At 38.0% G+C, this 26,194-nt stretch overlaps 1 protein-coding gene and 1 long non-coding RNA gene across 2 annotated transcripts; one reads left to right on the top strand and one right to left on the bottom strand.

Moving 5' to 3' along the window:
• Positions 1-19: 19 nt before the first annotated feature.
• Positions 20-25,075, top strand: LOC116644073. The gene is made up of 4 exons (XR_004301693.1): positions 20-241; positions 2,949-3,156; positions 13,403-13,597; positions 24,507-25,075. It is a non-coding gene; the product is annotated as an uncharacterized LOC116644073 (long non-coding RNA).
• GCLM (glutamate-cysteine ligase modifier subunit) lies at positions 7,674-25,769 on the bottom strand. Its single transcript, XM_032423338.1, has 7 exons — positions 25,237-25,769; positions 20,432-20,497; positions 19,080-19,164; positions 15,306-15,365; positions 14,104-14,306; positions 12,839-12,953; positions 7,674-9,149 (listed from the first exon to the last, which is right to left on the bottom strand). Exons 1-7 carry the CDS (start codon positions 25,360-25,362, stop codon positions 8,980-8,982), a joined length of 825 nt encoding a protein of 274 aa, XP_032279229.1. The 5' UTR covers positions 25,363-25,769; the 3' UTR covers positions 7,674-8,979.
• Positions 25,770-26,194: the final 425 nt, after the last annotated feature.

Raw genomic sequence — 26,194 nt, 5'->3', positions numbered from 1 at the left:
GGAAAATCGCATCTTCTTTCCAACTTCAACCATCCTCTCATATGTTTGGTCTTAACGTAGTCATGGGTGTGACCCAATGAGGCGTTTGCATTATTTTTTTTTTGTAACGACGTACTCTTGTCTTATTCGTGAAATTAAATATTAATTTAATTTTTTATTAATAAAGTCGAAAGACTCGGTTAGGGTAAAGATGTATTTTTTAAATGTTCCAGAAACTCAGAGACTAGGAGGCTGTCTAAAGGTAAGATGGTGACTAGGAATCGGAAATAAGCGGAAAAGAAGAAATGTTAAATTTTATTTAATTTTTAATTTTTAAAGATTTTATTTATTTATTTGACAGAGACAGACACAGCCAGAGAGGGAACACAAGCAGGGGGAGTGGGAGAGGGAGAAGCAGGCTTCCCGCTGAGCAGGGAGCCCGATGCAGGGCTCGATCCCAGGACCCTGGGATCATGACCTGAGTCGAAGGCAGACACAACGACTGAGCCATCCAGGCACCCCTATTTATTTATTTTGTAAAGATTTTATTTATTTGACAGAGCACAAGTAGGGGGATCAGGAGAGGGAGAAGCAGAGGGAGAAGCAGGCTCCCCGCTGAGAAGGGAGCCTGATGCAGGGCTCAATCCCAGGACCCTGGGATCATGACCTGAGCTGAAGGCAGACGCTTAACCATCTGAGCCACCCAGGCACCCCAGAAATGTTAAATTTTAAAGGAGAGCAATAAAAAAAAATTTTTTTTTTCTTGCAGTGAAGAGAATGACCAGAATCAAGAGAAGGTGTTTGGTGTTCTTTTAGGATGAAATACGGAGAGTTAGAATATATCTGAGGGGAATGGAAAGGGATACTGTTGGCAAGAAAGGATGAGTTCTTCACCAAATCTATATAACAGAAAACCAATTTTTTTCTTATTGTCACAAAACACAGATTTTTTCATTGGGCACATGACCACCAGCTAAATAGGTCCTTTCATAGTTTCCCTTGCAGCCAAATGTGGCTGACTAAATTTTGGCCAATTAGTATAAATTGTTGTGTAGTTCTTTAGGGACATAGGAAAAGAGGAGGTCCTCCCTGACTTCTTTAACTTCCTTTTTCACCCTGGAAAGCTGTATTCTCAGGTTTCAAGCAGCAAGTTTGTGCAATGAAGATAAGGGCCACACTTTAGGGATGGCAGAGCAGTGAGAAAGAAAACATGAGTCCCTGACAACTGATGGAGCTGCCATATCTGTCTTCAACAGCGCACTTCTATATCTGTTTCACCTGAAACACGTTTTTATTTAAATTCCAGTTAGTTAACATACAGTATAATATTAGTTTCAGGTGTAGAATTTAGTGATTCATCACTTTTTAAAGTCACTTATTTGGAGATTTTCTGTTATTGCAGCTGAGCCAAATCCAACTGAAGAATGGAATAAAAAAAACAGAGATGGAGTTAGCCACAGAAGAATGCTCCTTTCTTTGAGGCAGGAGGGAAGAGTTAATATTTGAAGTAGAAAAAGAATGTGAATGCAAGGAAATTAAAGTGGAGGGAAGAAGAGGGGCTTTTGGATGGATAACTTCAATCTTCTCTGTAAACAGAAGATTCATCTGTTTAGAGGGATGGAAAAAGGTTTAGACTGACCCTTGTAGGGAATTTGGTAAGGAACAAAAAGAAGGAATTTTATTATTTTTAAAAAAGATTTTATTTATATATTTGAGAGAGAGTGAGAGCAAAAGCAAGAGAGAGCATGAGCAGGGGGGAGAGGGAGAGGGAAAGCAGGCTCCCCATTGAGCAGGGAGCCTAATGCCAGGACTCAATCCCAGGACCCCAAGATCATGATCTGAGCCAAAGACAGACACTTAATGATTGAGCCACCCAGGCACCCCAAAGAAGGAATTTTAGTATGGCCATGTAGCAATGAGACTATGTAAGAGGAAGAATATAAGACAGGTTAGATTCCAAGAGAAGGTAGAATGGTGTAGAGGAAGGAAAGTGAACCTATTGGAGGTTACATGCACTAACTCGTGAACTCTACAACTTTAACATGAGCAAATGCATGAAAATGAAATTAAGGGCGCCTGGGTGGCTCAGTTGGTTGAGCGACTGCCTTCGGCTCAGGTCATGATCCTGGAGTCCCGGGATCGAGTCCCGCATCGGGCTCCCTGCTCGGCGGGGAGTCTGCTTCTCCCTCTGACCCTCCCCCCTCTCATGTGCTCTCTCTCTCTCAAATAAATAAATAAAATCTTTAAAAAAAAAAAAAAGAAAAGAAAATGAAATTAAGATCACAGGAGTGGGTATAGAAAATTGGGGAATATTAAAAAATCAATGTGTAATATTCACTTGCAAGCACGGCCACTTTAAACAGAAACTCCCAAACATTACAATCTAACAAGATTAAGAAACAAAATACAAATTAAAACGTCAGTACATATTCGTAATCTGAGAAGACTGAGCTGGTCTGCTATCAACAGGTTGGCTGATAATAGGCAAAACTGCACCATGTTCTGTTTTTGTTTTAAGTGGGCTTCCCAGGTCTGCCCTGTTTCCATTTCTACCTTTTTGCCTACCCTCTTTACCCAATGTGGATTTAGGGCAAATACGCAATTTTAGGTAGATATAGTATGAAAATACAGTAGTTATCACTCAGGCCCAAAGGGAAACTCTCCCTTGATAGTCAATATTTTACTAATTAAACCCTTAAACTGAAACGTTGAATCTCTCCCTGGAATTTCAGGCATTAACCAAAAGATGGGAGTTTTAGTTCATGAGCCTTCTAAAAATAACTACTACTTGTAGTTATTCCGCTACATAATAACTAATATGTAGTTATTACATATTACATGTAAAATTAAAGTTGGCTTTAAGATGGTCCCCAATGATCCCATCTCCCAGTTTCAAACCCTTGAGTGGGGGGCTGGACCTGGTGATAATGAAAAGAATGTCAAAAGTGATAGATCTCTTTCATGATTAGGTTACCAAAAAAGCTGGCCACCTTCTTGCACCGTCTCACCTGTTCATTCTGTGGGAAGCTAGTTGCATGTTATGAGCTGTCCTATGGAGAGGGCCACGTGGCAAGGAAATGAGGGAGGCCTCTTGGCCTATAGCCAACAAGGAACTCAGTCCAGCCAACAACCATATGAGCGAGCTTGGAAGTAGACCCACCTCAATCAAGCATATAGGTAAGACTGTAATCCCAGCTGACACTTTGACTGCAACCTTTTGAGACACCTTAAGGTACCCAGAAACAGCAATAAATGCCATTATCAAATAATTTTGTCTGCTCTAAAATTTCATGTAAGTACACGCTCTTTCATGTCTAGCTTCTTTCACTCAGCATGTGTCTGAGATTCATCTATGTTACTGTGTATAATTTTTATTGCTTGGTATCCATTGTATGATTATAATACAGTTCATTTATCCATTCAACTGTTAATAGCATTTGGGTGGTTTCCAGTTTTCAGCTAATATAAGTGCTATAAACATTTATATATGTTCTTTTTGGACATCTGTATTTCTCTGTATACCTAGGAGAATAATTGCTGCGCCATATGGTAAGTGAACACTGAATTTTGTAAGAAATGCCAAGGTATTTTCCATAGTAGTCATACCATTTTACGTTCCCACCAGCAATATGAGAGTTCTGTTTGCTCCATATCCTTGTCAACATTTGGTACTGTCAGCCTTTTAAAATTGTCGCTATTTTGTATTCTAGTGATGTTTCCTTATGGTTTTAAATTGCATTTCCCTGATAATGATGTTAAGCATCTTTTAATGTTTGATTGGCTATTCATATGTTAATCATTCTGTGGGGTGTCTCTCCACTTTCTTGACAGTGTCCTTTGAAGTGCAATTTAAAAATAATTTGATTATGCCTTATTTTTCATCAGAAGTATGTATTGGAAATATTTTCCCCCAGTCTATGGCTTGTATTTTCACTTTCTTAAGTGCCTTTTGAGGAACATAAGATTTAAATTTTGATTAAATCCAGTTATCAGTGTTTTCTTTTATGCTTTTTGTTATCAAAAAGCTTTGCAGCCAGTTTTAATTTTCCTTTGTTCTAATTCCATACACGTCAAAATAAGTCGAAATTTTCAACTAAAAAAAAAAAAGACTAGAGAAAAAGACATTACTTCTAGGGAAGGAAATCCAGAGTTTCATCAGGAAGAGTATATATGCTGGAAATCAATAGAATATTATCTTCAAATTGCTCAGGGAAAGTATTTGGAAATTTAGAATTCTATAATGTCAAATGGTCACTTAAGATTGAGAACAAAATGAAGACATTTGCAGACAAACAGGACCTACAAAGTTTACTGTGCCCAAAGACAAAGACCTTCAGTGAAAGAATTACTAGTGACATACTAAGAAAAAAGCGAACTTAAATGGAGTAGGATGCAGAAATCAACAGTGAGGAAAGAAACAAGGAAAACACAGCTGAGTCAAAGTAAGTAATGCATATTGTAAAACATGAACCTTTCAAAATAATGGACCAACAGACACATAAAAATCTTGTATGACATTTTATACATTTATTCATTGCTGAGAGATACATATTAAAGTTTTGTTTGGCTTTTCTGGTAGTGAAACTATAACAGCCATATTCTATTTGCGGGATTTGGGCAAGTTTTAGCCTCTTTTTTTAAATAAAATTTTACGTTTCCAACCTTACTTACTCTTGTCTTAACAGAAGCCATTCCTTTCTAGCTGTAAGGGCAAGCTCTTTAAGAACGTGTTTTCACTGAATTCCTAAAGTTTACATATAAATTGTTCATCATTCAATAAAAGCCTATTTACAAACAAGGCAAACAAAGGCCTCTGCCAGAATGCCCACCCAGTCTCATCCAGCTCTAAGGCTAATTTCTTCAGGGAAGTCTCCTAGCAGTAGATAGTCCCTAGCCCCACTTCCTTCTATCTGCCCCCAATCCCTTTTCCCCACTTTGATCATTAACACATGGACTCTACTGCTCTTGTTCATGTACAGATCTCTCTCCCCCGCCCCCCCCCCCGCCAACCTATACTATATGCTCCTTGAAGACAGAGGTTGTTTATTTCTGTGTCTGTCGGCCAATACCTTACACAGTGGCTGGCATATAGTAGGCATTTGATAAGTCTTTGAATGAATGAACGCATGAATAGCTTTATGGCTTGGATATTTAAAAATTATTCATAATTTATCTTCAAATCATACTCAGTTTGAGTTCAAATAGGTCAAAATCAATACTCTAGGATGCTTTCAACTACCCAAACAACTCAATTAAACAATATACAACACACTTTATTTTAATTAATTCATAATACTCATAATATAGGTGAAATTAAAGACTATTATAAATATTAATGCTTTATATTTTGCCTGTATTTTATAATACACCACTATAGACACATCTAATGAAAACATTTTCCTGTCCTAAGTGTATTTCTAATTCTGAAAACTATAAAAAATATTAATGAAAGTTATGTTACATAGTTTTCAAAAATAAAACTGACATATCCCATCAACAACTTTATGAGGAAATGACAGGTACAAGTTCTGGTACATTAGGAAGTTAACTTTAAAAAATATGTTCAGAATCATAAGTTGGTATATTTGATTATGAAAACAAATGGTTTAAATTCTCATTAAAACAACTTCAAATTCTCTAAATGTACAATTGGCAGAGAGATGAACTGTCAATCATTTCATTCCCCAATACTGAAAATGCTGGGTGGAAAAGCTGGAAAGAAAATCTGTTAAAAAATGAGATGTAATTAAATGAATCTTAAGACCTTTTATCACTGAAAACTGAGATCCGAGATCCTATTTCAGTTACTACTTGGCTCTGGTAGGGAAAAGTCTGACCATTCATTCAAAATAGAGTAGCTTTATTTTCCATTCCACACATAGCTGTTTAAGTGATTTTCTTTGAGAACAGAAAAATTATTAGCTATTTGTGATTCAATCTAGCACTGGCTATCCCTAAATGGATACTCTACTAGCGTACTGGCACAATGTGGTCTGCATAATTTACACCATGTGAACATATTTTATAAGACACCTTGGTCCTTCTGGTGACTACAGTTTCTTGGATGAGAATATAAGATAGACTCATCACAGAACAAATTCTAAGTTACAGTACATTGTGTTAATGTAAGGCTCCAGTACATTCTGTAAATGTAATAAACTGTAGCTTTTCATGTTTACTAAAAAAAAAAAAAATTATACAAATTCTTTCTACCTTGAGTCATTGGATACACCTCTCCCCAGAAAACATATCTGTTATATACACTATTGATAACTTAGCTTTCAGCTTTAAGCAATTATTTGGTAGTATTACTGTTCTTTATTTTATGGCTTTTTAAACATTAAGTCCTTAAATATTTGAAAAGCATTCACTATATTCTGATAGTTTACAAACAAAAAAAAAAAGATGTGAACACCAGTTTGGAAAATTGTCAAGTCTTAAAACATCATTTTTTTTAAATGGTTACTCAATAACAGAAATTAAAGGTACAGAAGTTAAACAAATAAACTTTTTAAAATTCCATACATACACAATCCCCTTCACAAAATGAATCTATAATCTTGCTTCTTTGTCAAGAGAGGGGGGAGAAAGTACACAAAAAGAGTTCCTCTGATGTTTGTATCAATTAGTAACATAAGTTTTTTTTTTTTCCATTTTCAAAATAACCCTTCGAACAATCCATTTTTATAAGTCTAGGGTTTTAAAAAGCAACAAATTAATATAAAGTTCCCTCTTAAAATATCTTGACCAATTCACTGTTTAGGCTTAAATTAAAATGAACATTTGTTTAAAGACTTATGTTATATGAAAAAATGTTACACATTTCCAAATAAAAAAGTTAACTATATACATTCCATAACATTATATACAATTAATATAAAGGCTATATAAGGCTTTAGGAAGCTCTAAGTCTAAGTGAATTTTAACAAATAAATCAGCTGATTTCATGTTACAATTCTATGATCAAATTATCCAACCAGTAAACTACAAAACATTATTTAGGATAGGAAGAGTCTGCTCTATTTCCTTTTTTTTTTTAAAAAAAGATCTATTTAGGGGTGCCTGGGTGGCTCAGTCGTTAAGCGTCTGCCTTAGGCTCAGGTCATGATCCCAGGGTCCTGGGATCGAGCCCCGCATCGGGCTCTCTGCTCGGCGGGAAGCCTGCTTCTCCCTCTTCCATTCCCCCCCTGCTTGTGTTCCCTCTCTCGCTGTCTCTCTTTCTCTGTCAAAATAAATAAATAAAATCTTGAAAAAAAAAAAAAATCTATTTATTTGAGAGAGAGAGAGAGAGCGCGTGTGCACAGACACACATGCGCGTGCAGGGTTGGGACAGAGGGAGGGGGAGAATCCCAAGCAGACTCTGGCGCTGAGAGTCAGAGCCCTATGTGGGGCTTGATCGCATGACCCTGAGATCATGACCTGAGCCAAACCAAGAGTCGGACACTTAACCAACTGCACCACCCAGGCGCCCCTAGTGTATTGACTTTGAATATGGAACCACTTTTCTCTAAGTTGAAAAAACTTGGGCAAAATTAGTTTTATATATTAATTTTTTTTAAAGATTTTATTTATTTATTTGAGAGCACGAGAAAGAGAGAGAGAGCATGAGCAGGGGGGAGGCTCAGAGGGAGAAGCAGACTCCCCGCTGAGTAGGGAGCCCGATGTAGGGCTCAATCCCAGGACCCCGGAATCATGACCTGAGCTGAAAGCAGACACTTAACCGACTGAGCCACCCAGGTACCCTATATTAGTTTTTTTTTTATAAACCATGTATTAAGACACATTTAAAGGTACTGATTGACATACAAGAGATTTTTGAAGAACTTTTCAAACTATTTGGGTTACAGATACAAATTTATAGACCTAAGGAGACCTGTAGTCTATATCAAAGGCCACAGCTTATTTGTTTGCTATTTTCTGGTTCTTAAACTAATGAGGAATTATAATAAATAATCTATGACCTCTTCTAGCTCTAAAGTTTTGATTATATCATTTTGCTTTTAAATAGTTAAGACCGTATCTCAAAAAAAGGTTGTCTAAATAGACAATGTTGGCCTTGAATTAAAGATTTTTTTCACTCCTTTTCTGGCTGTTAGTCCCTTCAAGTCAGTTATTAGTGGGGAGCAAATATTACACATTTTACTCAACTGATTCTGACTCCCTGTGTCCCCTTTCTCCCCAGAGCCCACAGTGCCCAGCACATGGTAAACACTCAATACTTATTGAATATTCTTGAATGAATAGCAAAATATTAAGGATGGATCAAGTATTAAAAAGAATCTGGAGATGATAATAGTTGCTTTTATAAAACCCCCAAATAATAATTTCAAAGCTTCTAGTCTCCTTTTTCAGATTCGCTTTGGTTTGTCTTGGAAATAATAGCAAGGAAAATATGGCACAAGAATACAAGATTAAATCATTATAGGTAAACTACAAGCAAGGACAGTTAAGTTTTCATTCATGTATTGAAGAAACGAATTTTACTTATACTACTAGTAGATCCCAGCTACTCTAGTTACTCTGGGATATAATCATCTTATCAATTACAGAAAAAATATCTTCCAGTATTTCAGTTTTAACAATTGTAATTAAATTGCTTATACTATAGAATAAGAAGCCATTAATTAATTTTTGGAAATAAAAAATATGTATATACATTACCCTGATACCTAGGCCCAAAATATATCTAACAACAATTTTTCTTGATTTCTATTAGTCATAAAAATAAAGGAAAAATATATTGTAAGTATTTTCTTTATAGACAATTTCAATTAGAAAACAATAGTTTAATGAAAACAATACAGTGGAGTTCATGTGAGTGAACTGATATGGAGGCCAGAGAAGTATTCAAATCTTGACAGATAACATATTGTCAAATATAACTGAAGAATATCTGCCTCCATGACACCATTTACAGGCAGTAACTAATTTTTATACATCTCAATTTTATCTTCTATTCAAGGAAAATACAAGTCAGTAGGTTATGATCCTAAGTCGTAGTTAAGAACCCCTTCTTTTAGCTTGTAAAATGTAGCCTTTTGATTTGATAATTCCTCTACTTTTAACAATGACCGAATACCGCAGTAGCCACAGGGGCACCCACTCATGTGCTTGAATGTCAGGGATGCTTTCCTGAAGAGCTTCTTGGAAACTGGCTTCAGAAAGCAGTTCTTCAAACAAACAAACAAATAAAAACCCAAAGTGTTAAGTTTGAAAATAACAGCACTTTACCATGTAGGTAAGCATTTAAATACAACAAAAGAAACAATTCAAAATTGAATATAAGATATGCTTTTCCTTCATGTGTGCTATGAATCTGAACCAGAATATCAAAAAGATCCAGGTAGTTCTTTAGAAAGTCCCTACACCTCTACCCCAGCCTATTTATTTCACAACCTCTGGTGAGTGGAGCCTGCAATTTTTTTTTTTTTTTTTTTGAAGACTTCCAGGCAATTCTAATGTAGAGCCAGTGAAAATACAGGAAAGTACATACACAGAAGAAAAAGGAAAGGTATCCATAATCCTATCAACCAGAGATAGATTACTTCCATTGCCATGTATATCCTTCCAACATTTTTTCTGTACCTTTCCATATCTCAAAAACTGAAAATCATGCTGTAGTTACAACCTAATTTACTTATCTTTTCAACTTTTATTATGAATCTTCCCATGTAATTAAGTATTCTGTGGAAGCATCATTTTTAATAATTATCCAGATACTACATTATATAGATATCATAATTTATACATTTCCTCATTGTTGACCAAAAAATTTAGGTTTTTCCTAGTATTTTGCTAATAAAAATAATGCCATGCTGAACGTCTTTAAAATGCATGCCTGGCTATGGAATGACAAAGTCAAAGTACAAGTACATTTTGAAGGCTTGATAGACAGTATATTGCCAATTGCTTTCCAGAAAGGCTATATTTTACACTTCCACTAGCAGTTGATAATGTTAGAGTGCCAATCTTACCATATCCTCACGAGCACCAGCAATCGTTTAAAAACTCTGGCAACGGTTACCTTTTTATTTGCATCTCTTTGATGAAATAATTATTTTCTAATTCCACATTGATATCCAAGCCCTTGACTCCTGTTCGGACGTACTACTCCCGCTCTCACTGCATCTTCTCCAGCCACACTGGCCTCATACCTGTATCCTGAAATCCTCAAGCACACTCACACTTTGGGGCCTTTGAATCAGCTGCTCCCTCTTCCCTGAACACTCTTCTTCCAGATTCTCGCAGGGCTCTCACCCTTCCTGCAGGTCTCTGATTAATGTCACCTTAGCAGAGAGGCCTCCCTGACTTACCCTATATAAAACAACCCCTAACCTGGGCACTCTTTTCTTCCTCAGCCAATTTTTCTCCATAGCACATACGATCATTTCTCACATTTAACATTTACCTTATTGTCCATCTCCTCCCACCAGAATATAAATTCCATGAGGGTTGGAATTTATCTGACTTGGTCCTTACATTCCTAGTACTTTGAATAATGAATGACATATTGTAGGTACGCAAATGTCTGTTGAATCAATCAAGCAATATGGAAAGATTCTACCAGGGTCAGAACCAACCACACAGATAGAGACTAAGTGACCATCTATACAGTATGATTTGGGAGCGCTATAGGACCCAATTGACCCAAAAGAACTGTTGTGATATTTGAATAACATCAATAGTAAACTCTCAGTAAATGTTAGCTATTATCACGTGCCAGGTACTTTTCTGAGTACTTCACATGTGTTAGCTCCTTTAATATACATGTTAACCCTACAAGATAGATAATATTCTCCCCTTTTCCAGGGGGCAACTGAGGCAGAGAGGTTAGATAACTTGCCCAAGGTCATGCAGCCAGTAAATGGCAACTTTCATAAACGGAAGGCAAATATCTCTTTGGGAAAGTAACATGAACATGGATTTGTGTATCAGTCTATCTGACAGAGAACAGGACCTGGAGGGAATGAGGCATAAGGCAGATCAGATTTAATGGGAATGAGGGGAGGGCAAAACAAATAAAAAGGGAAAGGTTCTGAGTCAGGATCACCTACTTCACAATTTCACCCTGACTGTAGTTAAACTGTTACCACAACTTCTAGGACAAAGAGTAATGGAAAATAAGCACTTTCTGAAGAATAGGGTAATTTTAGAACAGGGGAAGGGTTTTAGAGGGGACTTATAAACAAAACTCTATTTTAGATGACAAGTAGAGTTAAATGTTTTACAACTTGATTGCTTAAAAAATAAAATGTGACACATAATCAGAGAGCTATGTTATTTATCAACTTAATTACATACTTTTAAATTAACTATGTCAACTGTTTAGAATCTGTAAACACAATAAATCTTTTAAGGAAAGAATTGCTTCATTACAGATCAAAGTGTCTGAAGATTCATTAATGGTATATGCAGGATCAGCCTATAAATTCTAATCAAAGGGTTTAGGATTAAAATTAGAAAGACATCCAAATGTAAGTTATATCAGTAAAGCAAAAACATACCAAAAAAGGATTAAATTTCTCTTCTCATATGTATATACAATTAGAACAATACATTAGCACATACCCACATGCTTTCCATCTACCATGGAAGTAAAATACCAGACAACTTAGTCTTTTCCTATTTCCTTTCCTACTAGAAAAAGGAAAGAGTTTTTTTTTTCAAGTGGAGCTAGAACGGGGTGCAGGCTCATCCATCAGCTGTTGATAATAATTATTGTTGGAAGAGCCCCCCCTCCAAACTAAACAGATAAATGATAGAATATCTGCCAACATAAAGTTGGAATTTAAATGGTTTATGTTTCAGAATAAATTGGCATAGAAGTTCTTTGTTAGAGTTTCACTAAGATGACTTTTTTTTAGTGAATCTAATTACTTATGAAAGTAATTACTGAAGGGAGAGGCAAAAGTCATTTTCTCCTATTCTGGTATCATTTAAATAGAAACTGATAAGAAAGTAAGGTTTCAGACTGAAATACTACAATGCTAACATCTCAAATTAAAAAGATAGTACAGAATAGGGGGAAAGGCTCCCAATTCAGCCACGACCAAGTCCTAGTTTAAACTCTGCCCCGTGCCAGCTGGGTGAACTTGGCTAGTTTCTTGAATTCTGAGGCTCTATTTCCTCAACAATAAAATGCCTAGTTTCAGCTGTTGTGAGGATTACAGATTATCCCTCTAAGGCATTTAGCATAATGCCTAGCATTTGAGGAGCAGTAACTATTAAAACTCCTCTTCCTACAAAACAGTGAAAAAATGAGAATGGGACAGACTGCTAAATAAATACGTATAAAGTGTAAAACATTCTCTTCCTAGCTTTTCTACTTATCCTGTAAAATGTTCATAAAACATTATACTATAGAAGGCGGACAAGACATTCTCATTAATCAAATAATGTTTCTGATTGACACCAAACATATAGGTCTTGACAGAAATGATTAATAAAATACCTAATCAATTACTTATCCTAAGATGCTTAAATTTCAAATTAAATTTTATCTGCCTCTCTTTCCAGCTATTTACCCTCTTTAACTAAGTGGCTGTTTGGTACCATTTTTGTTGTACTACACAAGATTTTATATGATACTATTTAGAATATCTTAAAAGATCTTTTTTGTGTAGCTTAATATTTATAAACTTCAACAGACTAGATGTTCAGGAAATGATCCCTTCAATTTTTTGCTCATTGACAGACAAAATAAAGCTTTCTGAAACTAAATGCATATATATTTTGGACTATTAAGAGAAGTTCTAGGTAGCATTTATCATTGTACAAAATTAAAAATTAAATTTTAACATGTTGCTTCTTGTAAGACAAAAGCTCATGATCAATCAACAAATGAAAATCTCAGTCTTACCTTTTGGATCATTATGAGTCAATAGCTGTATGTCAAATTGTTTAGCAAATGCAGTCAAGTCAGGCGGCATCACACAGCAGGAGGCAAGATTAACTTGGTTACTATTTGGTTTTACCTAGAAGTGAAAAAAATCATGACATTGCACTAAATTAAGTACTAGAAAAAGTGGAAAGCAATAAAAGAACACAATTTTAGAAAATACGAAAGACTGCATTTTATAGTGCTTAAAATTTATAAAACATTTTTATATGAATATATTAATGTATGCTTTTTTAACTCATGTCAGTGATAACAGGGAAAGGAAAGCTCTAGGATGGGGGGAAAAGCCAATATACTGCTATACCCTTAGAAACTCTCCTGCAATCTAATACACTTGCCTCAGAAACAAACATGGTTCTAAGTGTGATGATTCCAGCTCTTCAAGAGGGAATAGGTCTTAAAGGTAAAGGAGCAAATAGCAACGGTAAGAACATTTAGTGTTAAAGTATAAAATATGGTTATAAATCAGACACATTTTGAAAAAGAATTTGATAACTTCTAATAGTTGCTCTGGTTAATTTACAGATACATTCCAGATCACCCAAGTCTCTCCAGCAGAATCTTAGCCACATTCTGGCTATCACCAAGTCAAAGGGAGGAGGAACAATACTTTCTCTAAGGTCTTCCTGCCCATAAGAAACTGAAAGCTCTGCAAAGGAGAAGGTTGGGGATGAAGTAAAAGGAATAAAGAAAAATACAGAGGGTAAAGGTAAAATACTGGTAAGCAATTTCCCTAATAATATTGTACATTATTAGAGGCCAGAGAGTGGTGATTAATTTATGACACTTATTCCTTATCAAATTCTATGAACCAAAAGTATTTTATATCTTTAAGTAAGAGCAAAATATTTGTTACAGATGATATTCCCTTACCTAAGAAATCAGAACCAAGACCTAAGCATATCTAAAGCAAAATGTAATATTTTTATCACAAAAGTAAAACCGAAGGAAATGGCCTGAATTCATGCTGGCTATAAATGCTTCAGCACACATTTTCTAGGGTTTTTGTCACTCCTTTTAAATGAGATTAATATTAAGGTCAATTAGGTATATATTTGAGATGAAAAAGGCCAGTGCTTTAGATAAAGCTTGCCTCAAAACTCCCACATTTAGAATAGCCCCCCCACTCTAAGTGTCCACTATTGTGCATGACACTAAGCAGTGTGAAGCAAAGACTGTAAATGACAGGCTCCTCCCAGAGTGCCTGTGATCTAGCTGTGCTTTACCTGTGCCCACTGATACAGCTGTTCCAACTGAGTTTTGTCTAGGTCAGAGGTACCTATCGCAACAATCTTTTTGCTCTGAACCAAGTTTTCTAATTCCTCCCAGTAAGGCTGCAAATGCTCCAAGGAGAGATTAACTCCATCTTCAATAGGAGGTGAAGCAATGATCACAGAATCCAGCTGTGCAACTCCAAGGACGGAACAGGCTGATGTGAAGGAAAACACAATAGGATAAATATTTGTTACATAATGAAAACAAGTAATGTGTTTCAAGTATCCCACTAAATTCTGTCCATGCAGTTCACTAGTTTTCTAATATAGCAGATTATTTCATTCAGTTTCATAATTTACCTATCATTTAGAACATTGCCATCTCTTAAAAAAGTGTAAGTCCCTGTTCATCTACTTGGTCTGTGTGGCAGACAGGTCAGTTTCTTTGACCTGCCTCCTTCTTAGGGACTCACAGCTCTGACAGTCCTTCTGGAGAACAGGCCTCCTTGTTTCCTAGGCCCCAGGAATTTTTTGGTAGCTTCTTTATCTTCATAAAATTTTCTTCTCCAGTTCTACTAGTATCTTGTACATATGATCACAAGAATTCTGACCTCATATTCTGTAATTGGTAGTCATGGCAAAGAATAGTCTAGAGACTCTGAAAAACTAAATTTATGGTCCTAATCTATAGAGGTAGATAATTTAATTCCTGTAAAAATAATTTAAAGGGTTTATTTTAAATGATTATTGTCCATTCCATAGTAATATTAAAGAGCTAATTATTTAAATGTTCAACACCTATAATACTGGAAGAATGTTTTAAAAGAAAAAATGTTGAATAACTGTAACATCACAATCATCTGACCAAGTGCCGAACAAAGATGAGAGTGCTTGTTTTGTTGTTGTGGAGGTGGTGGTCATGGTGTTTCATCTACAGTACTACAAGGGCTAAGAATATGGTTAAGGAGAATTTCATCTCCAAACGTATAGTTAACAATTATGTTACATCTTTTACGTTCCTCATATATATCAAAATATGAACCTACGTAAGTCGATATGATCTGACAAAAGCCTTAAGAAATCCGGCTAGAACTTTAGAAAGTAAAATTGGAATGAGCTCATCTTCTTTTTCATCTGGTCCTGAACACAAGATATAACTACTACACCTATACTAATTTAAAGTTATGAAGGTAAAAAGTTAAATTTTTGCTTACCCATGTCAACTGCATTTCTAGTTGATGATGAAGAGTTTGATCCTACAATGAAGAGTTTTGCTGGGTAACAAAAAAAAACAAAACTGATTACTAAATTTGGGTAACATTCTACTAGACAGTATTAACACTGCCAACAATACTAAGTTGACAGAGAATCCTGAATGAATTATTTTTCCTTTCCTAGTCACATAATTTTATAGTTTTCATTTTAAGACATGAAAGTACCTTTCCACTGTAATTTTTAAATTACATGCCAATTGCTAAAAAATATCCATTTGTAAAAAAAAAAAAGCAAATATTAATTTTCCATTTGTTAGAAGGCAGGTCACATAAATATACAAATTACTCAAAATGTACATTTTTATGAATTAAATATTAATGGAACATATTATATACATTCTCCAATAACTAAAATAAAAGGCTAAGCTAAAACTGCTTGTAATGTGAAGAAAAACGAAAAGAAAAACCCCACGATCCCACCTTCCTAATACAACCATTTTAATTTTTAGACATTAGCTTCTAGCTTTTGGTCATATGAGGCAGGGTATAACATTTATTCTACTTCTATTTAGTTTACCTTTATGTAGTATTTTTTTACATCTTTAGTTCTCTTAACATTTTTTTTATCATAATAGTAATATATATTCATTCTAGAAATGAGAAAAACTGACGGGTGGGTGGTTGGGGGATGAGGTAACTGGGTGATGGGCATGAAGAAGGGCACATGATGTAACGAGCACTGGGTCTTATATAAGACTGATGAATCACTGAACTCTACCTCTGAAACTAATAATACCTTATATGTTAATTAACTGAATTTAAATTTTAAAAAATGGGAAAAAAAGAGAAGTGAGGAAAACCCAAGAGTAGAAAGACTAAAAAAATTGCCAATAGTCTCATCACTGAAAGCAGTCACTGTTTAGATTTTTGTATACTCTATTTTTAATGAATAATTTTACATACTCATTTTTATTTTTTTTTTTATTTTTAAGATTTTATTTATTTATTTGACAGAGAGAGAGACAGCGAGAGAAGGAACACAAGCAAGGGGGAGTGGGAGAGGGAGAAGCAGGCTTCCTGTGGAGCAGGGAGCCCGATGCGGAGCTCGATCCCAGGACCCTGGGATCATGACCTGAGCCGAAGGCAGACACTTAATCACTGAGCCACCCAGGCACCCCTACATACTCATTTTTAGTGGTTAAACATTATTCTGTAATTTTGATAGGGTATAACTCAAATGATTTCCTACTTTTTGAACATTTACATTAGTTCCAGTTTTTTGTTATCATATATAATGCTAAAATAAACATCTTGGTAACTTCAACTTTCTGCTGAAGCATTTTCCAAGGACAAATTGTCAGGAATGTGTATGAGTCAAAGGGTATGATCTTTTTTGTGAATCTTGTTTTGTTTTGTTTTTTAAGATTTTATTTATTTGAGAGAGAGAGAGAGAGCACAAGCAGGAGGAGGGGCAGAGGGAGAGGGAGAGGGAGAGGCAGACTCCCCACTGAGCATGGCCTGATGCGGGCTCCATCCCAGGGCTCTGAGATCAGGACCTGAGCCGAAATCAGAAATTTAACTGACTGAGTCACCCAGGTGCCCTGAATCTTGTTCTATTTTATTTACTTCCTACTTTTATATGAAAGATTTGTACCAGTTACCAGACAACTAAAAGTTAAGAATTGCTCTCCTAACAATATACAACACTATCAAAAATATATATAGTTTTTGCTAATTTAGTATGTACAATATATACCTGTCCAGGACTGCATTAATTGGCATTTCTTTGGTTACCAGGAAAGCTGAGTAGTTTTCTATTAAAATTGAGGCTTTAACTTGATTCAAACTCAAATTTATTTATATAGATCTACTTTATGTAAATTCACTGTTCAAAATCTAAATTTACTCAACAAATAGGTAGAGTAGTAGTAGAGAAAATCAGAAAAGGGAATGGAAAGAAAAGAGGGCTAATGAACTATGTATATGTAAATTGCCTGGTATTCAACAAACATAACAAATTTACCTTGTACATTTATTTGTCCTTTCCTTTCTACTACTAAATAATCTTCCTAAAGCATTGCTTTCCTTACTCGACTTCTCTATTTAAAAGTCATCACCACTCCCCTACCAACCAGGTGAGAGTCAATCTTCACCACTTTAATCCATCCATAGTTCCCATAATTATACTCCATGAAAACCCTCCTTTACCACTATCCCTCTGGCCATGAATTTGTGCCATTTGAAATGGTCCTTCTCCGAAATGAGAGGCATTCTTAGATAGGTAGAGAAAGGAAAGCTCTTCATATGGGGAGAATTTTGATACCTATCAAAAATCTCAAGCCCTCTAGGAACTGAGGTCAACCTTTAAGAGCTCCAAGATGGATCTAAACCATGAGGAATTGCAATCAACCACAGAGAGGAGGTTGCTTTTAATTCCTTTCCGACACAAGTAACAATATGAAATTAATAGAAAGAAATGGGTTTTGGAGTCAGGCATACGTGGATGGATTCCTGGTTCAACCACTTACTGGTTATAAGACAACTTCCAAGTTATTTAACGTCACTTGTGCAATGGGGATAATAAACCTACCTTGTAGAATTGTTTTCAGAATCATGTGAAGAAATATAACCAAAATGTGCTAAGTACAGTGCCTGGTACAAAACAAGACTCGATAAATGGTAGTTGAGTTAAAAAAAAAAAAAACAATGCCGTATGTATCTCATCTTACATGTCCATCCTAATAAAATATAACAATCAAGACAAAACTACAAATGGTAATAAATCACAGCTACTTAGCACTTAACTTTTTGCCAACCACTGTGCCAAGTGCATTTTTTGTGTTATTTCATCTAATTTACAAAGAAGCCTCTGAAACAGATGCATCCCTATTTTACAGATGAGAAAATGAGGCTCAAAGAGGTCAAATAGCTTGTTAGCCCAAGATTATACCAGTCACTACTCTGCATACTGAGAAATTTTGATCTAGTTAAGTTCAAGCTTTTAAGGACTATGCTATGCTGACAGTAAGCTGAGGGCAAGAGCAGCCCGTCTCTTTATTTTTTCATTCCCTGAGGTTGGCATGGTCTCTGGTAAATAGTGACTTGATACATTTGTTGAATGGGTATAACATGGATTTTATTTCTCTTCGTGCAACTTGTTGCCCAGACTTTGGTCTACACTTCCAGGTGACTTCAGCCATTGCTCAGCAGTGTTCCACCAGGAAGGGAAGGTCTATGCTTGCTTTGGATAGACACTGCTCTTAAGCCTTCCCTTTATTCTTTCCATTTCCTCCATCTCAATATTCCTGAAGTCTGACATATAAATTAATGAGACCATCATGAAGAAAAGGAAGGTGAAGTCCTCTTCTGACTCACTTAAGTAGCCAAAACTGACCTCCTATAACCTCCTCTTGGGAGTTCATATTATGTTTAAAAAGAATCTTTAGGGATGCCTGGGTGGCTCAGTTGGTTAAGTGTCTGCCTTCTCAGGGTCCTGGGATGGAGCTCCACGTCAGGCTCCCTGCTCAGCGGGGAGCCTGCTTCTCCCTCTCCTCCCCACTTGTGCTCTCTCTCTCTCTCTTGCTCACTCACTCTCTATCTCAAATAAATAAATAAAATCTTAAAAAAAAAAAAAAAAGAATCTTTCTATTTCTCACACTTAGTGACTGAGTCACTCATTACCAGAAGCAAAGAAAGGCTTATTCTCCCTGCCTGACAAAACCTCACTATCATTTCCACTGTATAACAAAATAAATTGTAAAGGCTGGACTTTACCAGAAACTTTCATTTCTTCTCTTTCATCAGGATTTATCTTTTCTACTGCATGAGATACGGTACATTCCAAGACATCTGGAAATTCCTATAACAAACAATGTTTACAGTAAATATAAAACTAACGTTTTTAATTAGCTATATGTTTTCTATTGTCCATAATGCCCTTTAGAAACAGAGAACCCATAAGATAACAGGGTTCTTTACCTGATGTCTGGATGGGCTTCAAAAGGTTTGTAAGCCCTGAAACAAAGGTAAAATGCTGTGTATCCATCTTCTGGGGAAAAGGATCTCATTTTGATCAGGTACTCAGAGGAATGCAAACAAATGGTGATGGTGGGGGCAGCAGGTGAGGAGTTATAACCACTAACATAGTACATAATTTTACTTAAAAACGAAACCAATGAAAATATTTACCCATTCTGCATAAGGACATGTTAAAAGCTTCCTATATTAATCACAAACATTCTAAACCAAGACTTTTTTTCTGAGTGCAATAAAAAAGTAAAGGCAATTCTAATGCATTATAATTAATAATTTATGAGCAAAATGGTAAGATGTTAGTATATATAAATCAGAAATACATTAACTCACATTTACAAGATTAAAACAGTAAACAGTGAGGCCTTTCCCACAATTCTTGAGCATATTACAATGCCTGGCACATATCAAGGGCTTAGTGTTTGTCAGTAATGCATAAATAGAGGCAAATGGTCATTTCAGAGAAACAGAGACTGATAGAAGACATTAATCAACATCTGCCTAGCAGCTATGGAGTTTAAACTTGCAGAATGCCCACGGCAACAACTGTTTCCAGCGCATGTCCTCGTCCATAGTTTTAAAGTAGTCGATGTAATTTGTTATGAGCCTTTGGCTGAGTTGGATTCCAAAGAGTGGTCTGCAGACAGGTGGTCTGTATATTAACATTTATGATAAGTCATTTATTAACATTTAATGAAACACCCAGTGTTTCCCTCGAAACTGACATTAAAAAAATTATTTCTAGTGCCTATATTATTATGATACTCTACCACAGCAATTTAACAACCAAAACTGTTAAATAGTCATTTCTTTATTAGACCAAATATAAACTGGAACACAGTGAAGAAAGTGTGATGGGAATTAAGCACCGAGAATCCTGGTATCTAGTCTAGTTGAAGAGTTGGTGACACATCCTCGATTTTCTGTTTTATGCTTAAGCATACTGGGTCAGACAGCCATCTCAGTAAATCAGCCACAGGGAATTTTGTGCTAATTGCCTATTTGATTTCCCTGTCAAAACTGGGGAAATTAATTTCCTGCTTACTGCACTTCCCTTTTGACCTACATGATTTCTTCATCCACATTTTACTCACCCTGACCAAATCAGGGCTGATTTGGGAGCTCCACTCATTCAAGGTCTTTTGGATACAATCTCGAAGCTGTAAAAGGAATGCATTTTGAAACTGTTAATCAAACTCTATACACTTTCTGTACTTCTACAATAAGAATATATTAGTTTGATAAGTTGGAAAAAGATGTGAATAGGAAAAACCATAAAAACCAAAATTTTAGTTCTACCAGGTTTTTGTTTTCTTCAACAAAGACAAGTTTAGATCTGTTTTTATCTTTTTTTAATAAAATGTTTTATTTATTATGAGAGTCAGAGAGAGAGAGAGAGAGACAGAGGCAGAGGCAGAGGGAGAAGCAGGCTCCCTGCCCAGCAGAGAGCCTGATGTGGGACTCGATCCCAGGACCCTGGATCATGACCCGAGCTGAAGCCAGACGCTTAACCATCTGAGCCACCCAGGCACCCCTAGATCTGTTTTTATCTTAATCTTCAAATGTTGATGTAATACAGTAATCTATTTTTAAAGTGTCTTTGTACCAATGGAAGTTTAAGTAAGCCTTTGAGACATAAAAGCATTCACAAAGAAACAAAATTTTTCAAGAATAAGGTTTATAAATAGAGGAACGTGAGTTCAAGCCCAGGGAGCCTGACTAAAATTAGTATTAACCACTATGAGATAATCCTCAAAGACAAATAAATGATTGTCTAAGTATGGCCAGAGGAACTCCATTATTCACCTGTGGTGTTCATTAAAAATTCCAGTTCCTGAGCCCCATCCTAGACCTGCTGAATCACTCTAAGGGCAGCAGAACTTGCATTTTAACAAGCATCCCAAGAAATCAACATGTAAAGTCTGAGAACTACCACAGTCCTATCTTACATAAGTCAACTTGCATAATATCAGCCCATATGTCATTTCCTACCACTTAGGTATACCTTCAACCGGTCTTCAATGTTTTCTTATACAAACAAATAAAACTTGTTTACACTAACATTATAGTATGTTGTAAATCCATTAAACTGTTCATGCATCTTTCATCCCTTATGTTGGTGTATTTCAAACTTGTCTGATAGAGCTCCAAAGTAAGACCTACATACATTCATATATAGAGTAAGGACCTAAATAAATAGAACAAAAAATTTATAAAATGGTATGTTCACTACATGCTAGGCACTCTGATGGCTTCTATTAATTAGAAAAAAAACATGCTGTTCTATGGCTCACCAAACTGACTTATGACCACTAATGGGCAACACTAGCAATTTGAAATCATTACCTTATAAACATCCAAGGACACAGTGCTTTGCATTCTGTGGGCAATCAATGAAAAAATAAATGAGTAACTGGGATCAAGTCCCTAAACTGCAAAAGCACTTTCCTAATAGCAATAACACAGACTAAACTTCTGAACTCACTGATCTATGATTGCTTATGATAAAAACTGACACAGCACTTTACTGCTTTTATCTTACTACAGATAATTACAAGGGACAACTGGTTTATCAATTTAAGAGCTCAGAGTCATCTACATTAAGCTTCATAAGCCACAAAAAAACTTATGTGCTGTCCACAATAATCCACATGAATTCAATCTACAAGGTCTCTATCTTCATGGAAAATATATTTATAATCAAATTTAAAATATTAAATAAAAATTAGTTGATAATTATTCCAGACAGAATTACAAGTCAATATTCTTTTCAAAAATGGTAAAAGTTGGGGCAGCAGGACTAAAAGTTAACAATTCTATCAGGAGTGCTTTGGCTCAAATCATGGGAGAATTTTAAGAAATTTTCCTCTGGGGTGCCTGGGTGGCTCAGTTGTTGGGCGCCTGCCTTAGGCTCGGGTTGTGGTCCCAGGGTCCTGGGATCGAGCCTCACATCAGGCTCCCTGCTTGGCAGGGAGCCTGCTTCTCCCTCCGCCACTCCCCCTGTTTGTGTTCCCTCTCTTGCTGTGTCTCTGTCAAATAAATAAATAAAATCTTAAAAAAAAAAATTTTTTTCCTCTGGAAGGATGGCTCACTTGCGTACTTAAAGCTTTCCTGATAAAAAGCCCAATTCTGGAAGGTAAGTATATTTTCAGAGTATTCACCCCCTTCTTGAAACCACTTAATTAATCTCGGATTCTGCAAAATGTCAGGACAAATCACAGAACAGTCAATGTTACAATGAGAAATTCATTGACTGTATCACAAACCTAATGATTTCTAATCTTTTATATATTATCTATATTGACTGAACATTAACCTTGTATTTTGTTCTCAGTTCTCTTCATTTTTATCATATACGCATAGGATCACTGAAGTAAGTATCATCATAATGTAGTGTATCATTAGATCTGGAGCCATATAAGAGTTTTAAATATACTACATGATTCATCTGGCCAAATACTCTTACAACAAAGAACTGAGCAAAACAGTCCTATAATGGCTCATTTAAAAAACAAGATTTGATTTCATAAAGTTCTAGTGAAAAAAATTTTTTAAAAGATAATGGAATTTTAAAAAAACATACACATTAGTACTAGAAGAGAACTTTTAGGAAAACTAACTCCCTACTTACTGTGTAAATTTTCTTAATAATGAGTGATTTATTCAGTTTCTTTATTCCACAAGGCTAAACATTTCAAGTAGCATATCCCAATTTGGAGCTCTGTTTGTTACAAAGTTTTGTTTTGTTTTGTTTTACAGGGAAACAAAACATGTCTCTCCTTAACTAAACTGTCCTATTTTCCTACAATATGCTGCCCTATTTTCAAGTTTTCCTCAAATGTTTTCTAGCTTATTTTGTCCCTCTTATGTAGCAGCCCCCCCCCCCAAACAAACTAGAATTAGTCCTTCGAACAATGTTTTTCAAACTGTGGAGTGTGACTCGTTACATTAAGAAATAGTTTTTAAAAATTAAAATAGGATAGAAAAAATCATAATACACAGTATATACTAAAGGTTAATATCTCCATTAAACCTTTGAGGTATATTTTTAACAGCTTTATTGAAGTATAATTTATGCACAAAATTCACTTATTTTAAGTGCACAATTCGATGCTTTTTAGAGAGTTTTTTGTAAAGAGTTTTACAGAGCTCTGCAGCCATCACCACAATCCAATTTTAGAACATCTTCATGTGCCCACTAGCTGTCACTACCCATTCTTACCCCAGCCCAAGGCAACCACTCATCCTACTTTCTGTCCTTATGGACTATGAACTAGACTGCAAGGTAAAATTTCTTACTGGGTTTGCCAAAGTCAAACCACTTCGAAGGCCACTACTTTAAAGTGTGTTGTAGTGAAACAAGAGAGCAAAAATTTCACCCAATATTGTCAACATATAGGGAAAATGGTGTACTGAACCCAGCAGCTCTGGGAGGAAATTGAAAGAATAGAACTAAATACAGAAATATTTATTTGGGGGAGAAACAGTCTAAGTGCGGTGGTTTAAACAAAAAAGGTATACAAACTGAGATGGATGGAACCTGGTCACAGAATATGGTACAGGTTTTGGTTCCTATTAAAGTTACAACTAAGAGTTCTCATCTGATGGGTGCTCACAGGCCCAGAGCATACTCAGAGGGACGTCATGTGCTCCTGCATAGTTTACCATCAACATCTTATATAAAAGCGCAAAAACTGCCTAGGAGTACAGCTGATATCATAATATGGCATAAGACAGTTTTTCTTTTAATCAAGATTTGTTTAAAATCTTTGATAAAAAGGGGCGCCTGGGTGGCTCAGTCATTAAGCGGCTGCCTTCGGCTCAGGTCATGACCCCAGGGTCCTGAGATCCAGCCCCGCATCGGGCTCCCTGCTCAGCGGGAAGCCTGCTTCTCCCTCTCCCTCTGCTTGCCGCTCTGCCTACTTGTGCTCTATCAAATAGATAAATTCTTAAAAAAAAAAAAAATCAAATCTTGATAAAAAGGGTGATAAATGCCTCCATGGTGAGCGCTGTCCTATATTATCTCTTTTAATCCGCACAGTGAGCTGATGAAGACCGTTATCATTACTCAGCTTCAAAGCTGTATAAACAGACTCAGAGAAGGTAACTTTCCCAAAGTCACACGGCTCCTAAATTAAAGGTCTGTTTTTATTCACTGTTATTTTTCAGCACCCAAAACGTCTTACACCGCCTATATGCCTCCGCAATTCACTGGGCACCCTGACTCTCCACTCGGGAATGACCAGCTGAGGACCGAGTATGTATCACATGGATAATTCCAGATTAATCTCTGCCACCTCAAACTAGTGATCAGTCTTCAGGCAAATACACGGAGGCAGATTAATCTTCAGCAAGAAGAACGCATACCTTATTCCGAAGCCGAATTCGAGCGTGGAGTCCTGCGCCTCACAGCAACAGAGAACCTACTGTCAACAGCCTCAGAGCTAAGTGAATTATTACTACTACCTGCACCTGAACCCTGGAAAAGCGAATCTCTTATTAAACTACGTCTTCACCTGGCCGCGGCGTGGGGGGAAGGGGGGCCAGAGGCTGGGGGAGGCTGGGAGGGAGGTGCTGGTCTTCTCTGCACCCCCCTGGCCCCCGCCACGAAGAGGGGTCCAGTGCGTTCGAGAGGTCGGCTGGCGGCCGGGAGCACTGACGGAGGCGTCCCTCGGGATGAAGCTGCACCTGCCAGTGTTTGAAGGCGCGCGGCCCGCAGCTGCAGGTTCGGAGGCGACGTCGCAACCCCAGCGGCCCCAGCCTCCCCGCGCCGGCGGAGCCCAGGTGCGCGCCTCACCCGGCGCCCCGAGCCCGCCCGCCCGCCCGTCCCTCCGGGCGCTGCTTCCCTCTGGGAGCCTCCCGGCCCCGCGGCCTGCCCCGGGAGCCCCGCGTCTCTCACCTCCTCGCTGTGCGTGGACGGGCACTTCTTCCGCAGGCGACCCCAGTTCAGCAGGTTCCCGGTCTGCAGGTGCAGGGTGCGGGCCCGCGCCAGCAGCGCCCCGGCCGCGCGGCTGTCGGTGCCCATGGCAGCGGCCGACGGAGGGGGGCCAGGCGGCGACGGGGCCGCAGGCGAGGAAGGAGGCCGCCCTGCAGGACGCGGTGCCCGAGGCCGGAGAGCCGAGCGCGAGGCTGGCCGCCCCACGCGGCGGGACCTCGGCTTGCGCTCGTGACCTCGGGAGGCCGGACTGACGGAGCTGCGGCCCGGGGAGGACGCGCTGGCCGCGGCGGCTGCTGCTGCTACTGCGGCCGCCGCCGGAGAGTTGACTCCCAACTGAAGGGACCGTTTCCTGGAAGACAATGACTAAGCAAAAATCGCGGCTGAGAAAGTGCTTGGTAACCGTTACCCGTCCCGCGGCGGGGCCGGGCGGGGCGGGGCGGCGAGGGAGCCGCGGGACGCCCGCCCGCGGGTGACTGGCCCTTGGCCTGTGGAGGGCGTGGCGCCGGGCGGCGGGCGGGCGCGCGGCGGAGAGAGCGCGGGGCGCGCGGGGCGGGGCGGCGTGGGACCCGGCGCTCGGCAGGGCGCCCCCTGCCGGCCAGAGGACGGCGCGCCGGCCCGTGCCCCCTCCGCCTAGCGCCGCCGGCTGCGCTCGCGGTCTCGCCTCCCAGCCAATGGGCGGTCGCGCTGGTGATGTCCTTCCACACCTCTTTAAAAAGACAGCGAAAGGCCGCTCCCAAGGCTTTGAAATACTAGCTGCTCTTAGTTCTCAAAAGCGGGTGTTAAGGCAAAGTGCCCCTTCATTGCTTTTATACCCTCTTAGTTCATTTTCTTTCTCAAGGTCTTTCTCCCGCCCCTGTCTCCACCCCCCCCCCCCCCCCCCCCCCTCCACCCCCACTCGACCCTCCCGCGCATCGCTCAC

This window comes from Phoca vitulina, unplaced genomic scaffold (assembly GCF_004348235.1).
Source record: "Phoca vitulina isolate PV1807 unplaced genomic scaffold, GSC_HSeal_1.0 scaffold2, whole genome shotgun sequence".
Taxonomy (NCBI): domain Eukaryota; kingdom Metazoa; phylum Chordata; class Mammalia; order Carnivora; family Phocidae; genus Phoca; species Phoca vitulina.
Note: the sequence above shows the minus strand (reverse complement) of the source record. Positions and strands in the feature narration are given on the sequence as shown.